Below are 25,892 nucleotides of genomic sequence, written 5' to 3'. Positions count from 1 at the left end.
GATAAACCAGGACCTGTTCTGTTTCTGAGGCATCTTGAATTACATCTGTTCCCAATACCACTCTTACTGTATAATTCATGGGTTTTATTTCAAAATCCTAAGTGATCACTGATACGCACAGTTACCTTTACAAAGGGGCAGCTAAAAATATAAAACTGAAAGAAACTATTCAGATTTTTTCTACATGCAATTGCAACAATGCAACAACGCAGAAGTGCCCAATGCATATAAAACCAAACACTGAATCATCAGAGCTTTTCAATATTGAGCTGTACTTTCATTTTTTATGGTACTTAATCCTCCAATTTTAAATTTCTATGTAAAATTATATATATATATACATATACATAGAAAATTAATGTGTTTCTTATTGTTAGCATGGGAGTTAAGAAAACTACTACACAAAAACATTTTGAAAGAAATTAAGCATGGATTCTTAGGGTTTGAGCAGTTTGCTTATTCCAATAAAAGATATTTTCAGTACAAGATTCCATTATTCACATACCTGTTTTTGATGTGGTAATATATTGCAAGAGCTACACTGTAAAGAAAAACACAGAGTTAATATCTCAGGACTGCCATATTACATTTTCTGTCATATTACATGCAAACTTAAAACCGAGCACAAAACACGACAAACAGTACATGGTCAACAGCCTATTTTCTTTTGTTCGTTACTAGATATCAGAAAAACTGCCGTAAACAGCCAATTTCATAATAGTTTTGTACACTCCAACTACATCCTTTTTACTAGTAATTAAGTACTTTACAATAATCTTCATATTTCATATAACAAGTTGCACATACTTTCCATTTAATGCCCTACTCCGCAAAACTCAATGATTAAATTCCCACTGACTTCCAAGGCTGAAGACAAAGCATCACAGGCATTGGACATTGTCTTTAGTTTTGCTGCCAGGTTAACACAAAATGTTTTAATCACCGTTGGCTTATGACTGTATATTTAAATCCGTTGCTTGTGGCTGTCTTTATGAAGCTGCTCAAACAGCACACTCAAATACCACGCTCCTACAGTTTTATGGCACCAAGTTACTTATTTTAACTCAGGAAAGATGACTCCCTGAATAACTTACTGCATTATGCATTTCCCCTACTCTCAACCACACACCACAGCACCCCGTTTATATTCTGCACACAGACAAAAAGTGTCCTTATATTCACCGAAAGTTATGATTTTGATTACATACACAACTAACTGATCTCATTCACATTTGAGATGGAACAAAATTAAAATATGGATTCCTATGATTACCCTACAGTTTCCAACTCCCAGCCCATGCTTTACTCACAATACATTTTTATTGAAGAACAAAGCTGAGCCAGCACCCCCCTACTTATTGCAGTAGCATAAAAAACAATCTAAGCTAAAGGGGAAAGAGGACGGAGGAGGGAATTCTTTGTAGACCATTTGTTTCATCATCACTGTAAGATGGTTATGTCTTATACTGACCCAAATTTTCCCCCTTTCCATTTCCCTAGAAGTCCTTTTAAGAGTAAATTGGTAGCGCTCTGATTTTATTCCAGAATTTTTACATGAAAACTGAGATACTGCATGTTAGGAAAATAATATGTTTGAGTTAAAACTTTAATAGAATTTTAAATTATTTCAGGTTTGATTTGATTTGGGTTTTTTTTTGAGCAGCATACAGAAAATATTTTTCCTGTTAAAAGTAAGTATATTTTACTGAATTTTATGAGCTTTTTCCTACATTAGAAGTTCTTAGATCATAAATGCTTTTTAAATCTGACTTTTTTTACAGACACATATTTAAGGAATCAAGAGATAGTGTATACCATGGACATTTAAAGGCCACAGTTGTTACTGAACACAAGAAAAATCCACATTTATGAATGAATTTGATTTGACAGAAAACTATTCATAAAATGAATTATTCCTAAAATTTAATTTTAAATTATGCCCCTAGGAACACACTTGAAGCTCCAGTTCACTTTATGAAAGCAGATGCAAGAATCTATGTGCACAGCTCTGCTTGGTGTCCATATGGTTGCCTTTGTAACAAAATGTCAAATTAAGTTTAGAAAATATTTATTATTTAGGAATCTGTATCAGAATCTGAAAGTCTCTCAGGGCTATAACAGAGTAACTCATCCAAGTTTCATTCTATCTTTCATATGGTGGTTCAGCTGGCACTGAGAGTGCAGAAATGATGATTACGGAGCTTTCCATCACCCTACCCCAGCCACCCGTCCTGCTGCAGATGCTGCAGTGGATACAGTAATATTTTAAACACACCAGTGCATAACATGACCCAGAAGAGATAAAGGAGCTGAGCAAAATGCTTCCCTCTTAGATTTACCCATGTGTAATAGTCATTTTCCTGCAGAGACTCCAAAAAAAGGAAAGAAATGAAGTTGTACTACAAAAGCAACAATCCTACAATCACCTCACCCCTCAAGCTGTTAAATGTGCAGCCAGACAGCAGATGCAGAGGCTTTGTGCACCAGAGTTCAGTTTCTCACCCTCTGTAGTCCCTTTTCAAGCCCTCTGAGCCCTTGCAGCTTCCAACCCTTCCCATGCTGGCAGCCTGGCCCCAGCCCTGCACAACTCCCACCCGATCCCAGAACTCGCTCTTCTGCTCCCCACAACTCTGCCCCCCACCATGCACCCAAGTCTCTCCCAAACACACCACCCTTCTCCCCGCCACCACCTCGTCCTTCTGTGTGAAGCTGTCGCAGTTCTGATGCAAAAAGAGACACAAAACCCACCCAAAAGGCTGCACTTATTCTGCGTACAAAGGATTTTAGAGCAGAAGAGTATGAAATTCGAGGAGGAAAAAAACCCCTAACACCTCAGAAACACAAAACCTTTTTCAAGTGTTAATCAGAACTATTTTTAAGTTACTAGTGACAGAAACCTGAAGAAAAGCAAGACTATATTCCAGGTAGAAAGAGCTGACAAGGAATCAGGCATCAGTTTAACTACAAAACCTCTCTCCTCTCCCCTCTTTTTCTTTAACAGAAAAATTAAGGACTGTCTCAGTGACCAATATTACAAACTCCTTCGGATGTGTTAGTCTGAATAGATTTGTCTCGCATGTAACCACCTCTGCAGCAGAAATACTGTCTTAATAAATTTTTGTATTTGCATACACCAAGGTAACCAACCTACAGACAGCTCAAGAGAGGCTATCAGCAACCTTTAACAAAGAGCATTAAATGCCTGAGCATTTGGTCTCTATTTTCCCCTTACTGTACAAAATGTAAAGAACAATACTCTGCAAATACCAATTTCATTTCTCTCCAAAAGTAAAAAAGCACCAGTGAAAATTAAAATACTCATCTAAGACATCACCCAGTAACTCTGGACCATGTCTGATTAAGTAAATTTATTACTTCAAAACCTAAAACCTTTGAAGTTTGATCAGTAATGATTCAGAAATATGTATACATAAAAACACACCGAAAATGCAAGTGCTAGCAAAAATAAATTGTAAAACCCACCATTTGATGGTATACTTGAGGTTTGGTTGACTGACCGTGCTGTCATCCAGGAAAATAGTGGAGCAGGAACTGTACTTCCTTCTCAACTGCCCAGGAGGATGCTATGAAAAACATGCAAAAGAACAATAGCAATTATGTAATACCAAAGCATTTCTGGGGGGAGACGTAAGAACTTAAAAAAGACAAATTTCTGTCTCTCACAATGACGCACACAGTAATGTGACCACATTTGGAAGCAGTTCAGAAAGTTCAGAAATAATTACCAGTGAAAAAGTCACAAAAATCCCTGCCTGAGACTTGCTAATGCCTTCAAGTCCCAAATCCCTTGCATTCCTCCTTCCCCAAAACCATGCAAAATTTTTTCTGCGGGCTTACTCAAATACATACATACACTTGGAAAGCAAAGATGAATAAGACCTATATTTCTGTCCTCATTCCAAAAGAGTAAATGGAAGAGTGAAAAAGAAATTGTGTTAGCAATGAAGATCAGTTTAGCAACAGATATAAAACCATCCTTGCAGGAAAAAAAAAATTAAAACCCTCAAAAAAGCTCCTAGCAGAATGAAGTAAGGGAAAGAGGTCTTTACAGTAGAACTATTAAATTAATAAGGAGAATTCAGAAAAAATAATATATCAATAATCGATTGATATCGGAAAGGAAGAAAACTGATCAAAGGACAGAAGAAAAGAGTATAAGCAAATAAAAAGAACCATCTCTTAATAGAAAAGGTTTTCAATATATTTCAATCCTTTTTCTGCACTACCATAGAAAAACACTGGAAAATTCAGCAAAAAACCTGGCATTTGAGAACACTATTTACTTCTAAGTATTTTCTGCTGAGAGAGCTTCTCCATCAGCTGTTTAGAGTAGCCAGCACTCCACCAGGCTAAAGAGAACAGTTTCAATCACACCAGCTAATAGCTATCACAGTCCTTAATCCTCATTGATTTTATCTTTGTTTATTCCATCTACACTAGCAAATAACTTGACCAAGAACCTATGTCAGGAAAGTGATGATCAGTCAAATTACACATTTAACTCACAACAGAAGAGGTTTAAAATTCAGTTGGCATATCAACATGGAAATTTTAATTCACCTTACAATTAATGTTGTTTCCAGTGTTTCAGTGGAGAGACCAATGCCAATACCATCAGTGGAATTCACAGGTATTTACTGGCTCAGAGCAACTGAGTATCCAGGATGCAGTCCTGTGACTCCTACCTCAGTACATCTTCCCCTGCCCAATTTCCAAAACAGATATTATTACACGTGCCAGCACCCATCAGCTCACCAACGCTCCACTTTCCATAGGCAGCTGACTCCTTAACAGCACTCACTACACAGACAGACAGACTCCTGGTAAAACCTACACACATCTAAGTCATCTTTCTGTATTTCACAGCTATGAGTGAAAAAACACACGAAGTCTCCTGTTAATTGAAAAAAATCCCAACGTTTTCTGAAGCTGCCCCAATTGTTCAAATTATCTGAAAGCTTACCAACAAATTCTATCAAGATCCTTCACTTGACCAATAAAATTTTTGGCTGAACTGCTTTTCTTGGAAGTGAAAAGGTTTATTGAGAAAATGAAAAGTACCCCTTTTTAGAAATCCTTCAGGACATTGGAAAGCTACTTTGGAAGCTGACAATCCATCTACGTTCCAGGTTATTGTTTGTTAGGCAAGAAAGAAAAAAACTAGAAGCACTGTGAACATTAATACCATAAAATTTATTATCTAGCATTGATGCATACAGAGAGAATTACTACAGGACTGGTGATTCATAGCTTTTATTCTACCAGTTCAGTTTAAATATCTGCATTAGTCTGTTGAGTACCTTCCACAGGCATGATAAAAGCAAAGCAACTTAAAAGCAACAAAAATGGGACTACAGTCACTGAAGAAAAAAAGGGAGATGTAGTCACATCTCAGAATTGTTATTAAAAAAAAAAAAAAAACAACGCATGGAAAGTTTTCTTTTTGCATAGTAAATGTCACCATGCTTTAAAGGTTTAGATAAAATTTAAGATAAATATACCGGATTCATTCAAGGGAAGCACAATTAAAAAACAGAAAATAACTTTGTCACAACACCACTATCAGATTTAAATTTTCTTATGTAAACAGCATTCTCACATTTGACATACGTCAATAATTAGAGCAATGCACCTTATTTGAGAATCTACCATATCACAGAACTCTTCTTGGATTTTCAGCCCACATCACACTTCGTTAGGCTTTTCACACCTCAGGAAAATATGTGGTGTCTCATGCCTCACTTTCTGTTCACAACAACTTGGCAGGAAGAAGCACCTCTCCCAGTCAGAAGAGTGGTGCCAAGTATAAACCTACACCCTTGGGTAAACACACACACACCTGTGCCATGTGAATGACTGACCTGTCAGGAGATCAACATTCCCAGCTTCTACTTTGAAGTCCAACTGCAGCCACATGATGCAGCAGGTAAAAGCTTTTCTGCTTTTTCCAGTTGCTGGAAAATGCCCTGAGTTTCATATTTTATCTTGACTAAGCTGGGAGACATCTGAAGTCCCACAGTTCAGTCAAACAGACTTTTCTGAGCCCCCATAAAATGCTGCACAGGAACCTTCTCCATCCTTGCAAAGGACAAAAGAGGTTACTGAGCATTAGCTCAGTATTCAGCACTGTCCCATAGACAAACTCTCTTCTGTGTCCATTTCAATGGGATAAGTCTGTGACCAAAACTGTACAGGAGCTCAATGCCTTTGTATTTCAAATCCATCACAGCTGACCACAAAAATGCTCCCATTTAGACAAGTCAAAGAGGCTCTAACTAAGAAAAAAACCCCAAAAAACAGAAGAGCTGAGAATGACTTTTGGAGGAATTAGCCAAACCCTCTAATGAGGCCCTTCCAAGGTTCTATGCCGTCATAAGGCTGGCACAGGGGAAAAGGACAGAGTGGCACACCTCCTTCTGTAAATCTTCATATGCAGAAAATGAGCATAGGACACAAATGAAGCCTTGACAACCTCTGCTATTACAAATGTTTACTAATTCAAAGAAACTCAGTGATATGAAGTGGGATTGACTTTACATGTATTTTAAGTAGCTGCAGTACTATTTCTATAACCCAGCTGAGATTTCATAGATGTCATGCCTCTCAACTTCAGCAAGACTTCCAACTTCATCTCACATAAAATTCCCAAAGGGCAAACCAAGGAAAACATGACAGGTAAAAACCACTTGGAAAATTATATTCTGGTCAGTCAGGGATCACTTTCAAATTGGAAGGTTGAAGTAAGGGACATTTCAGGTCCAGTCTACTCCACATAAAATACTGAGCAGCAACTTTGATCACAGTATCAAAGTATTTTTAATTGAATTTTGAGCTGAAATTAACTTGCAGAGGACATATTTTCTTTAGAAAATGCAATATATCAAGAGAATTTATGGAGTTACCATGTATGCAAGAGAGTAGAGCACCCATCCACTCTGCTCAGCTGGAATTTTATGTCCAGTTTTGGACATTGTATTTTAAGAAAGATGAATTATTTCAGAGAGGCTGGAGGATAGAGAAGCAACATCAGTCAGAGATTTGAAAAACCTGATTTACAAGGGAAAGCTGGCAGGCTGGAAAGGTTTTCTCCAGGAGCAAAGCAAAAATAATGGCCTTAAAGTCATGTTGACATGGGGGTTCCAAAGAAGAGGACATTGTTCTCCATGACCCTTGTGGATGGGATAAAAAAGAGCAGGCCTATATTAAACTATGGAAAATTAAGATTGGACATGAAAGTGTGGGAAGAGGCGAGAGTAAAAACAACCCAAGCCCCCACCTTTATCTAATAGCAGGAATAGCTTAAATGACTTGAGCAGTGATAGAACCTCCATCACTGGAAGTTGTAAAGAAGAGATAAAACAAACATATGCTAGGAATAGCTTAGATGCAGGCTTCTGCTCCTGGACAAGAAACCAGACTGAACAAGCTCTTGAGATGAACTCTGGACCAATGTTCTGTCATTTGGTGGAGAGGACTTGGAGCTCTTTACTCCAGAAACAGTTGCTATTTTTCTCATTTCAACCAAAGACATTCACTAGGAAATGCTGATATTATAAGTCACAATGAATACGAAATAGGTGTTTTGGGGAATTTCTTTCTTAACAGGAAAAGATGTAGGAAAGGAAAATCTGCTTTATAACTTGCTACGTTTTTGAATGTGTTACAGCAAAAGCTCTAAGAGATCAAGGTTTCCAATAATGCAGGTGTTACTAGCTCTTAAGACTAACAGTTTTTTCCCCTTGTACAGCAAGTACTAAGCAAGTATCACTGCTTTGTTTTCTTCCAGCTTCATCCTGACACTTTCCAATTTTCCAGATCCTGTGTGTTTTAAGATGTTTGAACTACAGGCTTTTACTTGAAGTTTACAAAAAAAACATTTTATCAGAAATCTAATAGCTTGGTTTGCCATCAAAATCATACAAATACTGCTGAACTGCTTCTAGGTACCTGCTTTGAAAGGAATCCCAATGAATTCCTAACTTTTTCACAATGAGAATGTACAAAAGAGTTAATTTCTCTCAGGAAGCATCACTTAGAAACTAAATCTAAATTTGTGGGGAAAGAAGAAATGTTACTATTTCTTTTGTTAGAGTAGGCACTTCAGAGGGGTTTTATGTAGAAACATCTAACGGATGGTGCACATTGCCCAAAAACCAGAATTGACCAGAAGGGTCAGCTCTGGCCTCTTCAGCAGCACTAGGGTGGCTCTCTGCCCTGATGCTCAGCAGGATTTGTTTGTTTGGGCACAACGTTCCACTAATGAAGCTACACAGCTTTTGTACCAGTGCTGGCCCTCAGCCAGTCAGCTTCCAGTTTGGCAAAGCAGCTTCAGCCTTCTCCAGAGTTCCTTTCCACTTATCCATCAAAAGGTAATTTAGAGCTTCTGCACTAAATTATGATAGTAGTGCCTCTTCTTCCTGTGAACCAGGTGTAAGTTAGTGCATGATTTTAAAAGGTCCTATTAAATAATATTTTCCCCCATGGAAAAACTGAGGCTTGCTTGCACCCGTCTATGCAGACATGCCCATTAGCTTCCAGGCACTAGAGGCTGGCCAAGATGCTAAAAGGCAAAACTGGCACATGAAAGTGCACATAGAGCCAAATTACAACAGTAAGCGAAAATACCAGGACTGCTTCTGACTTGGAAAAGGGATGTTCCTATCTTGAGGATCTTCTCCTGCTTCAGGACATGATTTAGTTTTGACAACATTTTTTCACAGAAGAAACATGATTTTACAGGTCAACAAAGTGCTTCCAAAATCAAGCAAACCATGCAACACAACTCTCTGCCAAGCTCTGCATTATTTTCATCTTGCATAATGTCAATACAGCAAAATTGTCTACCTTTGGTGTAGATATATTCACCAGAACAAAAGTAATAGGAAACTGCACTATTGTATGTTCATCTTCCTCTGCCAACAACTACAATTAAAAGAACAATCCAGTCCAACTACTCTTAAGTAATACCCCTTGGATCCCCATGATTCAACTTTGTCCTCAGTTGATTAGTTTCACCAATGTTTGATAATATCCAAAACTAGCCTAGCTTAGAATAGATCTTGCAAGTTTTTGGGTTTTAAAGTTTGTCCTTACTCATGTCAACTATAGAAAATTATGTCAGGAAACAACTGAGCTCCTGAGGGGCTCAGCAATCACCTGTAAACTCCTCTGCAGCACTTGCAGGCCCTATTTAACCACTGATAAAGCACCTTGCTTTACAAACGTGAAGACTAAATGTTTCTTTGAATGTTAGAATCAGCTCAAATGCTTATATTTACAAAGCATGTAATTGCTACTGTTGTGCAATTTCACCAGAGAGGCTTTATTATATTCCCAGCAAAGCAAGTACTACATAGCCCCTTGTGAAAGAATTCTCCTGGCATGTTTTCATTCTAGCTCAAAAGTTTGCTTTTGTTTCTCCCCGTAAAAAAGTTTATCACTTCATATAACCTAGTGCCTTGAGGCTGACAAGAGAGGTAAAATTCTTCATCCCAGGGGACAGGAAAAGAAGCTAACTGAAAGACTGTAGAAAAACACATTTCCAACAGTAAGTTTAGGTAAGCCATTAAAGAAAACCTGCTAATTTTAATTTACAAGATGCCTGGAAAGAATCTTAAGCTGCATCTATTAGGAACAGCATCAGTGTAGGGAATCTACTAAATGGACCAGGTGCCTATAAAGGCTGCCTCTAGACCAGCTTTTTTTAGTGATTTTGCAATGGAGAGGAGCAAAGACCACGTTAAGCAATCTTTAGGAGAACTTCAAGAGCACCTGAGAAGCCTCTAATCTATCTTCCAGTTTATCTTGTTCTTCTCTTCAAGTAAGGAATGTCAATTAAAATATCTTAAGAAATTTGGACAGCAATTTTAAGTCTTTACAGTAGTCAGCCTCAGGCAGTCCACTTGAAAACAACATTTCACGTTTTATGTTGTGCTTTGGTTTCACAGATTAAACTACTTTTCAGACTATGTTCCCATTTCAGCACATATCTTATTTAGTCATTAATCACTGGTTAAAGTGTTTGATTATCAGTCACACGTCCACTAGCTTAACAACAGGGAAGAAGAACAGCCTCTTTATTCAATTTGACAAGAAAATTTGGGGGCTACATAGGAGTAGGTGCCATACATCATTCCAAGCATGCAAAAAGGCTCACAGAAATTGGTCCTACCACACCACATACAGCAAAAGACCCCTCCGTCCTCTGCAAGTCCTCAGCACTGTGTCTGGGGAGAAGCCTCCCCTGATGTGAATCACCACAGGGTCACTTACATGGACCAGGGTTGTGGCAAGAGTGTTGCCCAGTAACTTTTTACCCCAGATAATGAAAAAAAATTCTGATCTACACAAAGACGTTAACTTTCTACTTGGAATGATAAAAACAGTGTTAGTTTGCTGGTATCTGAACATCCAGTTGCCAGGTAGCAGGCAGTGGAAGCCATGTCCAGACCCCTAAAAAAGACAATGGTGCTGTTGCTACAAGGCTGGCAAAGAGGGTCCAGAATAAAAAATATGCAAAAATGAGACATTACTTCCATTTATATTCTTTCCCTTTTCCTACCCTTTACCTTCCTTCAGAAATACACCAGTATCTGAAAAATATTCCTTATTTTTAAGGTGTATTACTGCTCATAAACACAGATTCATTTTAAGAGGGTATCCTGCCTAAAAGAGAAGAAATTACTTGGACTAACAGCATTTTCTCCTTTTCCAAAAGGGAAAATTTCTAGAAAAACTTGAAAGAGCAAACTACCTTTTTTCTCCTCTCCACCCTGCTCCTTTCCTCTACAAAAAAACCCAAAAACAACAACCAAAAAAAAACCCCCCCCAGTAAAAAGAACAACCTACTGCAAAAGTAATAAAAGATTTGCTCTTTCTCCACCACCTCCTCTAAAAACACAAAATGCGTCTGTCTTCCTGTTTGCTTTCCTTGTACAGGCAGAGATACTGATGCAATCTCTCTTCTCTGAGAAAGGAAACACCCCTATCTCAGTCTGCATCTTTATCCCTCTCAGCAGCTTGACTAAGCAGATTAAAAGACATGTGCACACCAAGGCAGCACAAAAAAACCCACAAAATAACAAAAAACAGTGACTGCCAGTGCAATGGGAAAGAGAAGCAGAGTCAGCTCCAACTGCTTAGGAATTAAAACAGGCTGGAAGAAAGCAAATGGGTCAGGTACATTGGAGGTAGGGAACTTCCAGCACCATTCCCAACCTGTCATCTGTCTCCTTGGGCTCCGTGGGAAGACTGAGAGATGACAGCTCCTCCATAGCCCTCTGTCACTCCCTCCTTTCATTCTTTCCCCACTCAAACAAAAAAAGAACAGTTGCTGGCTTCTTCCATCACACCTACTGACAAGGTGAATCTGAAACATGGCAACTGTCAGCCCTTGCCAAAGTGTAACAAATCAAAGCAGGAACCCACCTTTTGTGTTTGGGGATCACAGGAAACTATTCAGCCAAATAAAATATTCTACAAACAAAAGCAGGCAAGAAAGGAAAAGAACAGTGGTGTGGTCATGCTAAGAAAGTGCATTTTTAAATGACGAAGAGTCAATATTAAATTTTTTTAAAATAAGTAATTTTTCAAAACTGCATTTGTATAAATTACTATTTTCATCTGTTACTACACAGAATTTGGCAAGGAGTTAAAAAAATGCACAGCTTTTCTTGACAATTCTCTTTCTAACCAGCCCCCCATATCACTTGGGAGAAATTCAATTCTGCCTGCAAAATAACCAGTTATGCAGATACTGCACAAAAAGATAAAAATATTTTGTTGTTCATCTTGGTTACTTATCACAAAAGGAGAATAAGCATAAAAGACGACAACAACAAAGACGATATCATGGAAAAACCACAAAAGAAAAAAGTGCTGCATTATGATGAGGAGTTCGTTAAAATAAGACAAAATAACACAGTAGAATTTATGTCCTCTGGAAGGTTTCCTCCAGAGCAGATGTGGGGACCCAGCACTTCACATCAACAGGGAAACAGATGTGTGGCAATAGCTCCTGTTAGCACACACTGAGAAACAGTGGAAAAGAACTGATCAGTCGATAGGGTATATCATAAACCACTGTACCATGTAAATAAAACCCATCATTTGTCACATACAACTGTTAAATCTTACTAGTTCCTTAATTTTCTTCCAACATGGTGGTCTAGGAAAACCATGACGGTCCCCTGCAGTCTAAAAACCTAAACACAGTTTCCAGTTACAAGCCACAGCTACCCCTTCAAAAATGATCACCATTTGTACCTCAGGTTTAGCACACTGAAGATTTAGGAGGTGCTGAATGAATATTCACGTGTGCTAAGGGAACTACTTAAATATTACAGGACATGTTTGAAAATACAGTTTATCTATGAGTACTGCCTAAAAAACTTAACTGACTTGTAAAGACACAGACATGGTAAGGACTTCAGCCTCATAAAAGTTATTTTTAGCTTTGTAATTCAGAAGAAGTACTTTCTAAGTACTAAGAAGTCAGACTTAAGGTAGCAGTACAGTAGCAGTAAACCACTGAGCGAAGTTTACACTACTGCAACCTCAGCCAATACTTTGAATGGTACTTGAGGGGGGGAAAAACAAAACAAATTAAGAAGAGGTACAGGACTTAGCACATCAACTGCATATGCAGCTACACTGAGCTCCCAATAACACAACTCCTCAGTGATATGATCATCCTTCCCTTTTCTGCAATATGTCCAACCTAACCTAAAAACACTTTATACCAGGGTCTGCAGTAGTGTGCTTCAAGCAGCATCTGGAAGAGTCATCTTAGTTAATCTGCTGGAGGGATCAGAACTCACAATACAGTTTTTATAAATAAAATGGTTGCTACTAAGTACATATTTTTAAGGTTACAGGAACCCAGTACACTGGCATTCCAAGTAATTTTATAAGGAGACCACTCTGCAAACTACCCTCACATGCACTATGAACAACGGGAATGCTTTACAGGGGAATAGAGGACCAAGAACATCTGCGAACCTAGTGAGGACAACTTTAAGGGTTTTGTAAGCTTCACAGCATCTCATGACTTCTCAGAATCTTAAGTCTCGGGAAACTGAAAATCTCAGCTTGCTTTAGAAGCCATGCAGTTTTAGAAACATTCAACACCAACCAGTTCTGTCAACAAATGACACAGTCCTGCCCTCTCACCCCACACAGCAGTTCATTTCTGCCCTCGTGGCTCCCTCCCTTTCTGCAGGTGAGAGCCCTGGAGTGAATCACAATTAGGAGTCCCACTTTAGCACTCAGCTGAATCCACCTGCATTTGTGCCCCAATCCAGTCTATCTGGAGCTAGACAACTGTTCACCTCAGCACAAAGAGATGAAGTGGGTATAAACCACATCTGTTTGTTTCAGCAGCTGTAGTGTCATAAAAATGAAATGACAGCTTATATTTCCAGATGGAGAAAAACCTGAGAGCTTCTCCCCATTACCTTAAAGGCAAATAGTGTTTGGTAGACAATTAGTTCTTTCCCATCTTGATTTTATTGAGCCATGACTCCACATATTTCGGCACAAGGCTTCACATACTTGGAACCACACTGGTTCCAGGTGCTTCAGCAGTACAAACAATGCTAACTGAGGTGAAGAGCCTGGTCCTGTACCCAAAGCAGGCTACAGGGTATTTGCTCTCAGCTTCACTGAGAATTTGATTCAAACAGAAGAGAACTGAATTGAAAAATTCCCAGAGTACATAAGCACATCAAACCCCAGTCTTTGTACTCAGCATGTAGCACATGTCAACCCACATTTACCTTGCATCAACACTTCAGAACAACTGTGTAAATATCCAGTGCTGTAGCTCCCTGCCAATGCAAACTTCCATACAAATGTAATCTAAATTTTCAAGAGTTTCTGTAGTAATTTTAAAAATCATACCAATGGGTGCAGCTCTTTTTCCCAGACACCAGTTACCTACGTACACTGGTTGTGAGCATAATGCTGTCTTCAAACCAACAGATCCGTGCCACTAACTCAATAGTCAAGGCCTATACTTCAGGATCCTGATGCAGAACAAACTTGTGAAGCATCAGCACCCTCTCAGCAAAGTGGAAATCGTGTGATAATTCTCATTTACTGTATAATATAGACAACAAGGAGAAAGCTGCATAGCGAGGCATTTTCACTTACGTGGTTTATATAGAGACTCTTGCGTTTTTCTCTCACTGCAAAAACACAAAATATGATAGAAATATTACATGACTATTTTTCCCGATTAAGCTTCTTATATACCATTTATAACAAAAAGAACAGGAGACTATCTATGTGCAACATTATAACTGTTTTTGCACTAACCAAGTATATTTAGGTAGCAAACACAGAAGGAACATATATCTGTATGCATAAAGGCATTTATGCTCACTAGTGTGGTGATGGGTTAAAATTCTCATCCATTTGGGTACCTCATCAGGTGCTGGTCCACATGGGTAAGCTAATATGGAGTAAGCTGCAGTTCAAGGTAGCAGTGGCTTGGCCATTCTTCCCCAGCTCTCTGTGTGGGTACTCCTGAGCCACCAGTGCCTTCATGCAAGGTACCTTGCTGCAAAGTGGCCTACACTACTTTGCAGGTATGAAAGCACCTAAACAGCTACACCACGGAGTTAGAAAACTCTCTTCACAGCTTACTGTGCACTAACTCCCACAGAGGAGCCTTGAAACTGTATGGATTAAACCATTGCCTTCTATAAAGATCAGGAGCAAGCCTGAAACTATTACTCATGTTGGATGTAACAATGAAAATAAATTTCGTTGGTGAGTATGAACCAGTCACCACAAGCAACGGTTGCAAGTCAAAGCCACAATTAGCCAAAACAGTCAGAAAGTAAATAGCAACAAAAAGGGAGATAGATGGATAAAGTCTTAATTGTCAGGCAAATGCTTAGTACAGCCAATTAAATATACTCAATTTCATTTTTTAAAGCACTTCCCCAATTAACTCACCCCATAGAGAGCCTGAGGAGCTCTGTTCCAGTGAAAATACCACACCATTTAGGATACAACTCTTGAGGCAACTAACACATAAATCAAACTGCAGGATTAAAATAACCATGGTTTCATGCTGTAGGTGATTAAATGCACTTTGGTGCATCATGACTTGAAAGCTATGCAACCCAAGGCACTTAGCAAAATAAGAGTGTTCACAATGGTGGGATAGCCTGTCCATTCCCTGTTGGACGAGAAGCCATTATTTGTGATTTATTATAAGCAAGCAATCTTACATAAACAAGGCTGTATATGTGAATATCGTGAAATAATTGTGTTTAATGCAGACATAAAATGAAAATAAAATAATAAGAAAAAACTTTGAAAAATCCTTACATAATTTTCCTCCCAGGGAGCAGAAAGGAGAATCACACATGACAGATGTTAGCCATGTCACTTAGAATATGCTCAGATCCACAATTACGGACATTGCATAAGAAACAAAATTAAACAGGAACAGTGGAAAAACTCTGACGATCTAGTAAATTGTTAAACTGCTTGAAATCCTGCTAAAACACTGCACTACACTTAAGTTCCACACACCGCATTTTTCACCAGCAAAAGACATAAGACATCTACAGGGGTACAACAAAATGATGGTAGATACTTCTAAGAACAGCCAAAGTATTTGTCTAGTATCACATATTGCAATGCACAGGCAATAAACAATTCTGATAAGCTGTGTGCAAACCCTAAAAAACTCTAAAAAAAATTTAGAACTTAAAGTTAACACCTATTTACTGTGAAATTTTGAACACAGTTAAGTATTTAACCATTTTAATCACAAATAATTATACCACATTTGGAGTTCTTCAAATCCTACAAAGACAGCCTACACATATACTAGAAATTCCATTTTAATGACCTTTATTCCCCTTAGTTTTTTTTCTTCTGTATTTGTATCCTTTATTCAATTCCCCATGAAAGTACAATCCTCTACCATCCAAAGCAAGATTATCACTCATAGCTCAATCCCATTTGCTATTTCCAGTCTCCAGAAGAACATGTTAACATATTTATACACACCCCTCCCTTCTGCCTGCTCAAGCACTTCTTGTGCACATCTTTGCAAGCACCATGCTGACCACCTTTCCCTATCTCCCCATTTAACAGAAATTCAGTTAGCCTGGCCTCTCAGGTGAGGCACTACAGGAAGGCAGCTGCTTCCTTCCGTGCTTCTGGCTCACTCTGCCATAGTGTAAGGCTCAGCTCTCTCCAGAACACATGCAGTGGCGAGTTGAGCAGAGCAGAAACCCAATCTGTCACAACCATTCTCTTTTGTAATCACAACCCCCACTTTAGACAAGGGGAAGCCAATTATTGCACAAGGCAAAATCACTGTAAAGATGTAATTCCATCCCTTGCCTTCAGTCAGTTTAAAAACGCTTTGCTGCTCACACAACTTAGTATGGTCTGCAGCAGGCCAGACCATTGTGTTAGACCAGTGTTTTGCAGCATAAACCACTAACTCCATCTCTAGGATTCTGGGTTTCAGGCATGGGGCTTTGATGACATGAAGCCGAACCGATTTGGAGTCAGTTTAAACAATTAAATGTCTACTTTTTTTTAAACAATATAGATCTTCGAAGTTGTAATGGAACTCTTCAAGTGGAGCCTGAGACGCTGCCAAATTGTCTCAGTTTTCCTCATTCTACAGTTGATGACCCATTCCTATTGCTGCAGGCACTTTCAACTGTTATTGCTGAGCTTTCGCAAGAGAAGGAAAGTATCCTGAAATTAAAAGGGAGTGAGGAAATACACACAGAGGCACCTGTGTGTATATGTATGTATGTATGTATGTATATATTTTTCACTGAGCTGTAATGAGAAATTTTCACTGTACCATTTCTATAGATTAATTTTAATGTTAATCATATCAGGATCAAAAACAAAATCCTTGAGGATTACAACTATAAGAACGTCTTGCGTTTTAGAAGTTGGAATTACCAACCATTGTTGGTAACTCATCGATTTTTGTTTAAATTGAGAAGACTGGTCCCAGCTAATATTAAAGACTAAAAGCAGCTTACTCCATTTCTATCTGCCTATATAAATACAATTTGAAAATCTTTTTTGTTTGAAGCCCATTGTTGCACTGATACTGCAAAATTTAGCCAGTACATTGAATGTGTAATGCCCAATCTAAGTTAGGAGAGGGGCATAACTGGAACCCACTGACAGGAAGCACCATTACCAGCATCCTGGAGAAGCAAACATTGCCTTCTTGCTACCAAAACGGAAAGGCAGTTACATTGTTAGAGTGATGTTTGGAAACCCTGGGTTTACCGCAGTCACACTCTAAATAGTGCATGGGTTTCCAGTCACCCACAGCTCACTGGCCAAGCTCAGCAAACAAGGGAGAACTTGCATAAAGCACTCACAGAAGTTAAAAACGTAACAGGCAATATTCTGTACCAGCTCCCTAAATAGAAAGAATTCCACACACATGATTCAGCACCTAGAAAATTCCCTAAAGTGATGGAAACATTTAGAAAACCTCCTCTAGCTAGGAATCAAATTAATATTTATTGCGACTTTAACTTTTCTCCAGATTCATTGAATGCTCAGGTAATTAAGGATTCATTCAGACTACTAAGAGGGGCAGGACAATTTACATGCTTAGCATGGCATCCAGGCTTCACAGAGCAAAGACAATTAGAGACCATGTAATAAACCGAGATGCCACATCCTGTCTCATTTTATTTGTTGGTCTTCACTCACATGTTGATCACAAGCAGGTCAATCACAGCTCCTATGCCAGGAGAATGCTACCAGTGAGGCTCAAAGAGCACAGGACTACTAGAAAGCCAAACATGGAACTGTCTGAAGGTAAAATTGCCAAGTCACTCTAACACCTAATGATGGACTTGGCCATTTTCCACTGTAAAACCATGAGATGTATGCTCACAGCCAGAGCCAGGTCCTGGATGAAACCCTAAATCCTGATGCCACTCGACTCTCTGTGTGTTGTATAATGTGTATTTTAAATGTTCACAGGTCTTATCTACAGAAATGTTTTCACATACAGCCAACAGGAAGGTTTACCAGCCCAATACTATCCAAGTAATAGAGCAGTTATTAGCCCCAGTTAGGTGTTTTCAACACAGCCAGCTCAGCTCTCCTCTTCTACATCATCTGAAGAAGTTTTGGGGGTCCCCTAGATTCCACAGCAACCTGTCAGATTACAGCCCTACATGCCCTAAAATATCCCTCAATTTTCCTCTTAACAAGCACTTTATTGCATTTTGGTTAGGGAACATCCTTGAACAGTGTGCTAACTCCTACAGCTCACCTCGTTCAACAAGGGGCCCAAAGAACAGCCAAGCAAAATGCTTGGTACTGGGAGCTGTCCCACCAGAACACAATGGTTCTTGGCAATACATCAGTAGATAAATGTTTGCAGAATCTTTTTATTTTTGTACAAACAAAATAGCCTTTGTATTTTTTCCAATGTATCAAGGACAGCTGAACAGATCTTACACTCCCATTGATTAGATTTCTACAGCGCTTCACGAAATTCATTGTTCTTACTCAAAAATAAGTTCTTCACATTACTTTAACTAGAACAAAGCTGCATAGACCAAGTCTAGCACGGGTACAAAAACTTTTATAAAATTCTTAAAATTAACTCCATATTGCAATAAATTAACCGCTCTTATTACAAGTAAGAATAATCATCAGGTCCGGTCAAAATTTTAGTTGTTGAACTTGGATCTATTCTGTCCTTTCTTTCAACAAGCTGTAACAAAAAACAAGTAGCATCTATATGGGATTAGACAGTTTCAAAACACAGTAAATTCACTATAAAATAGACATCAATCCTCATAATACAGCTATGGAGATATTTTCATATTCATTTTCCAGACTACCAAACCAGATTAGCATGGGAAATGACATCCAAACCCATGTAATGAGGCATTGACAGAACCATGGCTGAATTCAGAAGGACAACCTCAAAGGAGGTACTCATATAATCAACTCTTCAATTAGGGCCTAAATGTATATCCTCTTTATTCCAGTCATGCTCAAAAACTAGCAAAAAAATATACAGTAAGTGAAAACTACATTATTTTTCAAGTGATGTGTCTGACACTGCAATTTACTATGTAAATCAAAAGCAGCATTTATAGGCAGCAGAAAGAATGACAAAGAATTCACGCTGAACAGTCAGAATTACAATGCAGGAACTGCTTTGGAAGTCCTGCTAGAAAATAATGTGTTTTGTATCCATTATTCATTTATTTCTAAACCAACATGTCATACACGTTCAACAGGGAACAAAAGAGCCACAGTAAATGGCTTTATTCTACTAACTCTCTATCAGGAGGCTTGTTTAACCAATGTTAATTTTAGAGATCATTTTGTCTATGTATAAAACAAAAACCCAACTAAACTCCAGACAAACATGATTATATCAAATCTATAATGAGAGGAGAAGAAGGGAGAATGTTTGGGTAGGATGGGAGTTATATTGTTGTGAAAATCTAGTAGTGAACTCATTTACAGTATCATCTATACCAGAGAAACCCTGGAATGTCTTCTTAGCTAATATAAACTGGCATTTTCTAAAAAAAAAAAATCTTTCTACACATTTTTAAGAAGCCTAATGTTCAGAGTTTTTTAAAAAAATTAAACAGTTATACAAAAAATTTTGAATTTAGAGAAAATATTGAGCTTCATCTATATTTGTACTACTGGTCTGACCAGACAATTAGCTAAAGGTGTGACTACTTAAAACTCTAACATGATGCCTCTAAATGCCTCTTTCTGGGGAGAGGGGGCAATTTCATATTAAAGGACTATCACATGCATCCTAACAAAGGGTTTAGAGATAACTACTGTAATAAATTCAGTAACCTACCATCTGTTTGTGATTTACTGAGAAATATCGTACTGGCCCGTGGATGATCTGATGGGTTGAATTCCATGTTCAAATCTGGAAAGAAAGAACATCACAAAAACCATTTATGATTATCCAATGGCAGACACAGATTTCCTCTTTCTTTTTTTTTAATAACACCAAGTTTACATACTGAAGCAGCTACTGTAAATCAGAATCCATCTTGAGGCCCACTTTTTATCCTTCTTTGCATAAGTGGTTCTTTTTGGCATGCAAATCATTTGCATCAACACAGCTTTGGGATTAGACTTCAGTTGTAAGGGCTGCCTTTGGATTAAAATAGATAAAGCAGCTTGAGAAGCTTGTACACAAGAAGTCAGGAATTTCCAATTTACCATCCCTTTCTTCCCACCATGCCCCAAAGCCACAGCCTGGCACAGGAACACAGCTTGTTATATGTAATTATTGAAGAATTAAATATTACAAACAAATGCACAACCCTTAACAGATAAGACCGGTTTCCAAGATTAGACATGATTAAAAAAAAGTAGCTACTGCAAGTAAACAAGTAAAATCTAGGCCAGAGTGTTTTATATGGTCAAGATTAGAAAAACATGGCACTTTCACAGACTGACATTCTCTTTGCTTTAACAACTTTAAAAAATGAAACAAACCCCCCGCCCCCAACTACAAAGAAAAAACAAACAAAAACCCAAAAAATCCAAACCAGTCCTAAAAGATATTTACCAGTTACAAATTCAAATCTATCATACATTATGCAAACTTCTATGAATGCTTTTCCTTATCAAGGTTAAAATCCATTGAATTTATTTGTTCCCAAATTCCATTCCATTACTAATTTGCTAAAGCTTACAGGCCTGTATCCACTGGAAAACACGCTACTAAAATTGTACATAACTATAGCATTTCCTTGCTCTCCCAGTGTGGCTTTCTCAACCTTAGCTCTCTCACATTCTCTCATCTCCAAATGCACATTCTCTTGCATTTTAAGCAGGCTGTGGAGACTATACAGGAGCACTGATCTGTTTATCTTCGGTGACTATTACAGCGATTCTACAATTCTCTCATTCCTCTTTCATATCCTTGTGAAAGCTCAGTAAAACTGGAAATTGAGCCCCAGGTCTTAGGAAAAGAAAACAAAGTCTTTTTGCCCCAGGGTCAAATTCTTCTGTCTACAGCTTTCCCTGTTCCTTCAGCATCCATGCCCATACTCCGCTCTCCTTGCCCTTTTATTTAATAATTTACTAGGTCTTCCACTTCCCTGCATTTTTCTCCTCACCACACACCTCTTTACAAATGTACTTTCTATTTGTATTTTTCCTTTTACGCTCTCTTGGTCTCCTTTTCACCTCCCTGCATTCTGTAGCCCATAAGATGAGCAGCCTGACATGCTGCTAGAAACGTGGGCATAACTTCTGGGAAAAAACTGACCTTCTTTCTACAAGGAAGAACTGAGAAACGCAGAAGTGCAACTTCTCAGTTGCAAACGGTCTTCTTATTACTATTATCATTAATATCAATGCCACAAAAGAAAGGGATCTAGGGATTTCAAGAGAAAGCTATTTTGATTGTCCCAGAAATCACAGACAAGTTTGGAGAAGATCCTAAGAATGTCATTTTATGCTAGGAGTTCTGACCTCACAGGACTGTGAGCCAGAATGTTTTCATGTTACTCTATGCATCTTATTCAGACATATAAAAGAAAAAAAGTAATCACCCATTGAGACATACAAGGTTGGTGTAGACTGTTTTGCATTTCAGGATGGTTTTTCTGTTAAGCTGAATTCAAAATGCTTTTCCTTATGTGAAGAGTAATGAGCACTTAAAAATGCAAAATACATTATATTTTATCAACCTCTTTGTCTTCTATCAGCACAATACATCACCAGAAAAAAACAAAAGAGCCTTTTCTTTTTTAAAGCACTACAGATATTTCTTTTTTCTGCAAATGTTTCAACAGCAGTACAAATTCAGTCAATAAAATAGGATCAGGAACACAAAACTGAATCCAGCTTGCAAAACAGAGAAAACTAGAAAAGCACTTCTTTCCTTTAAGCCTAGAAAATTACCTGCTTGAGGAATAACAACCTGGTACAGGCTCACAGTTTGTTTGCAGGGCTGAAAAGAAAGGAAAACCAAATGCCACATCTTACAGTCAAGTCACATCTCCCAAAGATGCCTGTGTTACAAGGTGCTATTTTGCAGAAGCAGTAAGCCAACAGAGGACTTACAAGTCTGTCTGAAAAAAGCATGAACAACCAAAAAACACTGGCTCTCAGATAAACTGCTATTATTCTGACAGGAGCTGAAAGAAGGCCAGCAAAACCCCATCTCAGCAGAGAACAGTCCGGGGATTTTTAATTATCTTGGCAGAACCAACAGTCCACAGCCAGGGAGCAACTGTGGCTCCTTCCCACCACTGAGCCCTACAGAGCAGCACACATCCTCCTCTCTCCACATCCCTTCTCTCACATCCTCCCCAGCAACAGCAACGACCAAACACATCCATCTGTCCTCCTCAAACTGCTTGCACAAAACTCGGAGGAGAACATGGGTATGGGGAAAGGCAAAGCCTGTTTTAGCCAGCACAATGTGGCCAGAAGGGGACAGATGCTGCTGAGAGGGGCTGGCTCCCCACACCCCTCTGATGAACAGCACAGGTCCTGCAGGAAGAAGTAAGCACTGTCAGGTGTGCACCTGCAACTCAGCCCCTCCCAGCTCCTCCAGGGAAAAGGGTTAGGCAAACCCAAGCATCATCCCACAGGCCACTTGTGGCACCACATCACTCCAGACCACCCCTGCTGGCACACTGGAGTATTAGAATGGATGATTCACAACATGTAAGATTTCAGTCTCTGGTGGTTCTTGGATGTCTTAATTCATTGTACAACTTTAAAACAAATGTCTTTTTGAATATGGCAACAAATCCTGACAGATCTGTCACTACAACACACATTAAAGAAGAAAGAGATCAAATGATACATAAATATCTAAAGCCAGTAAATCATCACCAAAGGGCAATATCCATAAGAAGGTTAACTCCATCCTAAAGAAAATAGTATGTTCATACTGCTTTTGTGTTATTACTAGTTATTTCTAGTATTTGAAAAGTACCATTAAAACCAGCCAAAATAGGAAAGGTTTACCCATTTTGTTATGAAACAGTAAAAGATAAAAAGAGATTAAAACTCACACAAGCAATAGTCTATTAGTCAAAAGAGAGGAAAATGAGAGCCAGAATTTTAAGTCTCAAAACCTGTACAAAAATGTTCAACATTGCTAACAGTCTGCTCTGCAACTCATCACAGCCTTCAGATAAAAGAATAACAGTGGGTGCTTCTTTGAACAGTTATCCAGCACTCCAAAGTAGAAAAAGCCATGGTCTCACAGGTAGTCCGAAGTAGATAGTCCAAATCTTTCACTGCAGCTTTCTTTTCGGTTAAACAGAATTGGAATATTTTTCTGTATCTTTTCCTAGTTCAAAGATCAAGCTTGTTTGGTTTTTTGGGTTTTGGTTTTGTTGTTTGTTTTGGGGTTTTTTTGTAACTAAAGGACTGTTAAGTTATGCAAGATGTACTCCACATCCTGTAAACACCTCAACAGTCTGGTACCCCATGAAAATTTCAGGGCTTTTGTCTTCTAAGGATTAGGAACCAAAGGTTTGTGTCTATAAATACATGTACACATGCACATATCTATATCCATAGATTGACTGATAGTTGCATATTTAAATTAAACCTGATTTTTGGTTAGCCAAGGCAAAGTCAGACTCACACACACACTTCAAATAAGAGATCACATGTCTAACAGAATTCATACAATTTTGGAGGATTTGAACAAGAACAGTTACAAATGCATGCAAATATACTTAAGATGGCATTGTCTTATTTGCTTAGCACAGCCAAATTAACAGTTATTATAATGGCCATCTTGATGCATTACATCAAAATAAAATCATTCTGAGGAAAAAAAAGAAGAGTAGATTGTGCATATAACTTAATTTGGTACATAACTGTGCTGGAATTAAAGACAACCACCAGAAAACTCCCATAAGATTCACCCTGTACACTATGAGAAATATAATTTGCAAAGCTACAGCAGCTGCATTCAAATATGGCCATAAAAAGAAGCAAATTGTAAAACAGTTTGGCTTCAGACTTGGGCTAAAGCCCAGACAAGATTTTAAATCTCAAAACAAGACCTTACAAAGCACTACTGAGAGCAAAAAAAATCTGAACACAGCCTCAGTTTGCACTTTTTAAAGAGCAAAGAGTAAGAATAAAGTTTAGATGAGTGTAGAGGTGAGTTACAAGAGTGACAGACTGCTAAAAATGTCTTCAATTCAGTCTTGATATCGTAACTGAAGAAAAAGGGAAACTAGGAGGTCTCTGCTTTCCATATACAACCTCATAAGTACAGAAAGCTCTCTCTAATCTAGCACTCAATATAACAAAAAACAGTGGAAAATGAAAGCAGAAAGAAATATCTTAATTATGACCTTGGATGATAAAAGAAAGAGGACAATTAGGCAGTGAAGCTCCACACCCAAGGAACATGCACTCAACTTATCTTGATGTTTTCCTTTTCGAGAAGATTGCTTCATCCAAACATTCATAGGCTTTAGTCCAACATGAGTATTGGGGCTCAATTTAAGAAAAACTTATGCAAGTTACTTGCTTATGATTCATAAGCAGGTCAGATCAGATGATCCCAGGGGCCTCAAGCCTAAGGTCTATAAAATCTTCAGAAATAGCAATATTTAAATTATTAAGCACAAAAGCTCAGCAAATCCCAGTGGTACATCTGTAAACTTTCTAAAACTGCACTAAGCTCTGCTGCAATTCTTCAGAAAGAGGTACATTTTCAAACTTGTGGTTAGAATACATTATGCAAGATAAAAACAGTAAAAGATGAGACTAAATCTTTTGTGGCAAAACTTTAACAAAAAACCCAATTGCTTCTTCAACTCATGGGTCTTACTGTGATAGGAGAGGGCATGACAAGAGAATGAAGGATGGGTGCTGTAGCAACTAACTTCTGAGCAATACACATCAAAGCTTCTCTGTGACACAACAGGAAAAACCAACACAGTCGCTGCTTTTCTAACAGTGCACGTGGGCTGCAGTACAGGGAGCAGGTCTGAAAATGTGTTTATTCTGTTAGAAAAATAAGATGTTATTTCCTTCCTTTTAAACAATGAAAGTCAGGTAAGTTTGCACCACCAGAGCTCTGATGCTGATTTGATAACAGAATAAAGTCTAAACTCAGTAAACCACGGGTTTCAGTCTTGCTCAATTCTGAAATAACCTAGTGAAATTCTCTTCTCCTTTCTTTTTGCCCCTGGGACCACAGGCTATCACTGCCACAGCACAGCCACCATTATCATTTAGGAAAGAGACAGTGTCCCATATTAATGACTTCTCATACGCTTCAAAATTAAATTAATCCATGCTTCTTCATTCTGTAATAATGTTTTTTAAAATTATTTAAAGGGACTTGAGGTAAGAACAGACCTGTCCAGGGCACGCTGCAGAGGAAACTGAACTGACCAGGCACTACACGAATGAGTTGACTTTGCCATCTTTTCTCCACCCACAGCCTGACACTACAGAGTGACTGCCTGTAGTGGGTGGAAAACAACAAGAACACCACAAAGGCTCTTATCAAGCAATGCAAGCCATGAGTAATATCTAAACCCTACACACTTCCAGGAAGCGTGTCCAAACGGAAGAGAAAACAATCGCCACAGCAGCAAAGGGAAAGGGAAGCACAGGTGACCTGAGCTAAGGCGACTGCTTAGAGATGGAGGTGTCACGGAGATGTCAGAGGCAGGGCTTTCCATGTGCCCTAACACGGGTGGGAACCAGCAGGGCTGTGACTCCCCAGCCCGTGTCACCTCTGTGCACCAGCAGCACCTGAGGTGTAATTTGTCCAGCTGGCAGGAAGAGTGCAGTTGTTGCTCCTGCTCTCACTGTACCAGCCCATAAGAATGAGCTGATGTCATCCG

The 25,892-nt window shown here is 38.6% G+C and overlaps 1 protein-coding gene across 2 annotated transcripts in view; it reads right to left on the bottom strand.

Moving 5' to 3' along the window:
- CCNY (cyclin Y) overlaps nucleotides 1-25,892 on the bottom strand; it is a 119,049-nt gene that overhangs the window by 25,390 nt on the left and 67,767 nt on the right. Inside the window, exons 2-5 of one of the 2 annotated variants that reach the window (XM_066200337.1) lie at nucleotides 19,886-19,960; nucleotides 14,173-14,207; nucleotides 3,484-3,584; nucleotides 506-541 (exon numbers count right to left, since the gene is read on the bottom strand). In XM_066200337.1, coding sequence (XP_066056434.1) covers nucleotides 506-541; nucleotides 3,484-3,584; nucleotides 14,173-14,207; nucleotides 19,886-19,960 — 247 coding nt within the window. Of the gene's footprint in view, nucleotides 1-505; nucleotides 542-3,483; nucleotides 3,585-14,172; nucleotides 14,208-19,885; nucleotides 19,961-25,892 lie in introns of those variants that run through there. The other variant, XM_066200345.1, reaches the window with a different exon arrangement.

The sequence above is a fragment of the Chamaea fasciata genome, unplaced genomic scaffold, assembly GCF_029207755.1.
Source record: "Chamaea fasciata isolate MVZ Bird 193981 ecotype frontalis unplaced genomic scaffold, bChaFas1.0.hap1 SCAF_1, whole genome shotgun sequence".
Lineage (NCBI taxonomy): Eukaryota > Metazoa > Chordata > Aves > Passeriformes > Sylviidae > Chamaea > Chamaea fasciata.
The sequence above is the reverse complement of the archived record's forward strand: the minus strand, read 5'-3'. Positions and strand labels throughout refer to the sequence as shown.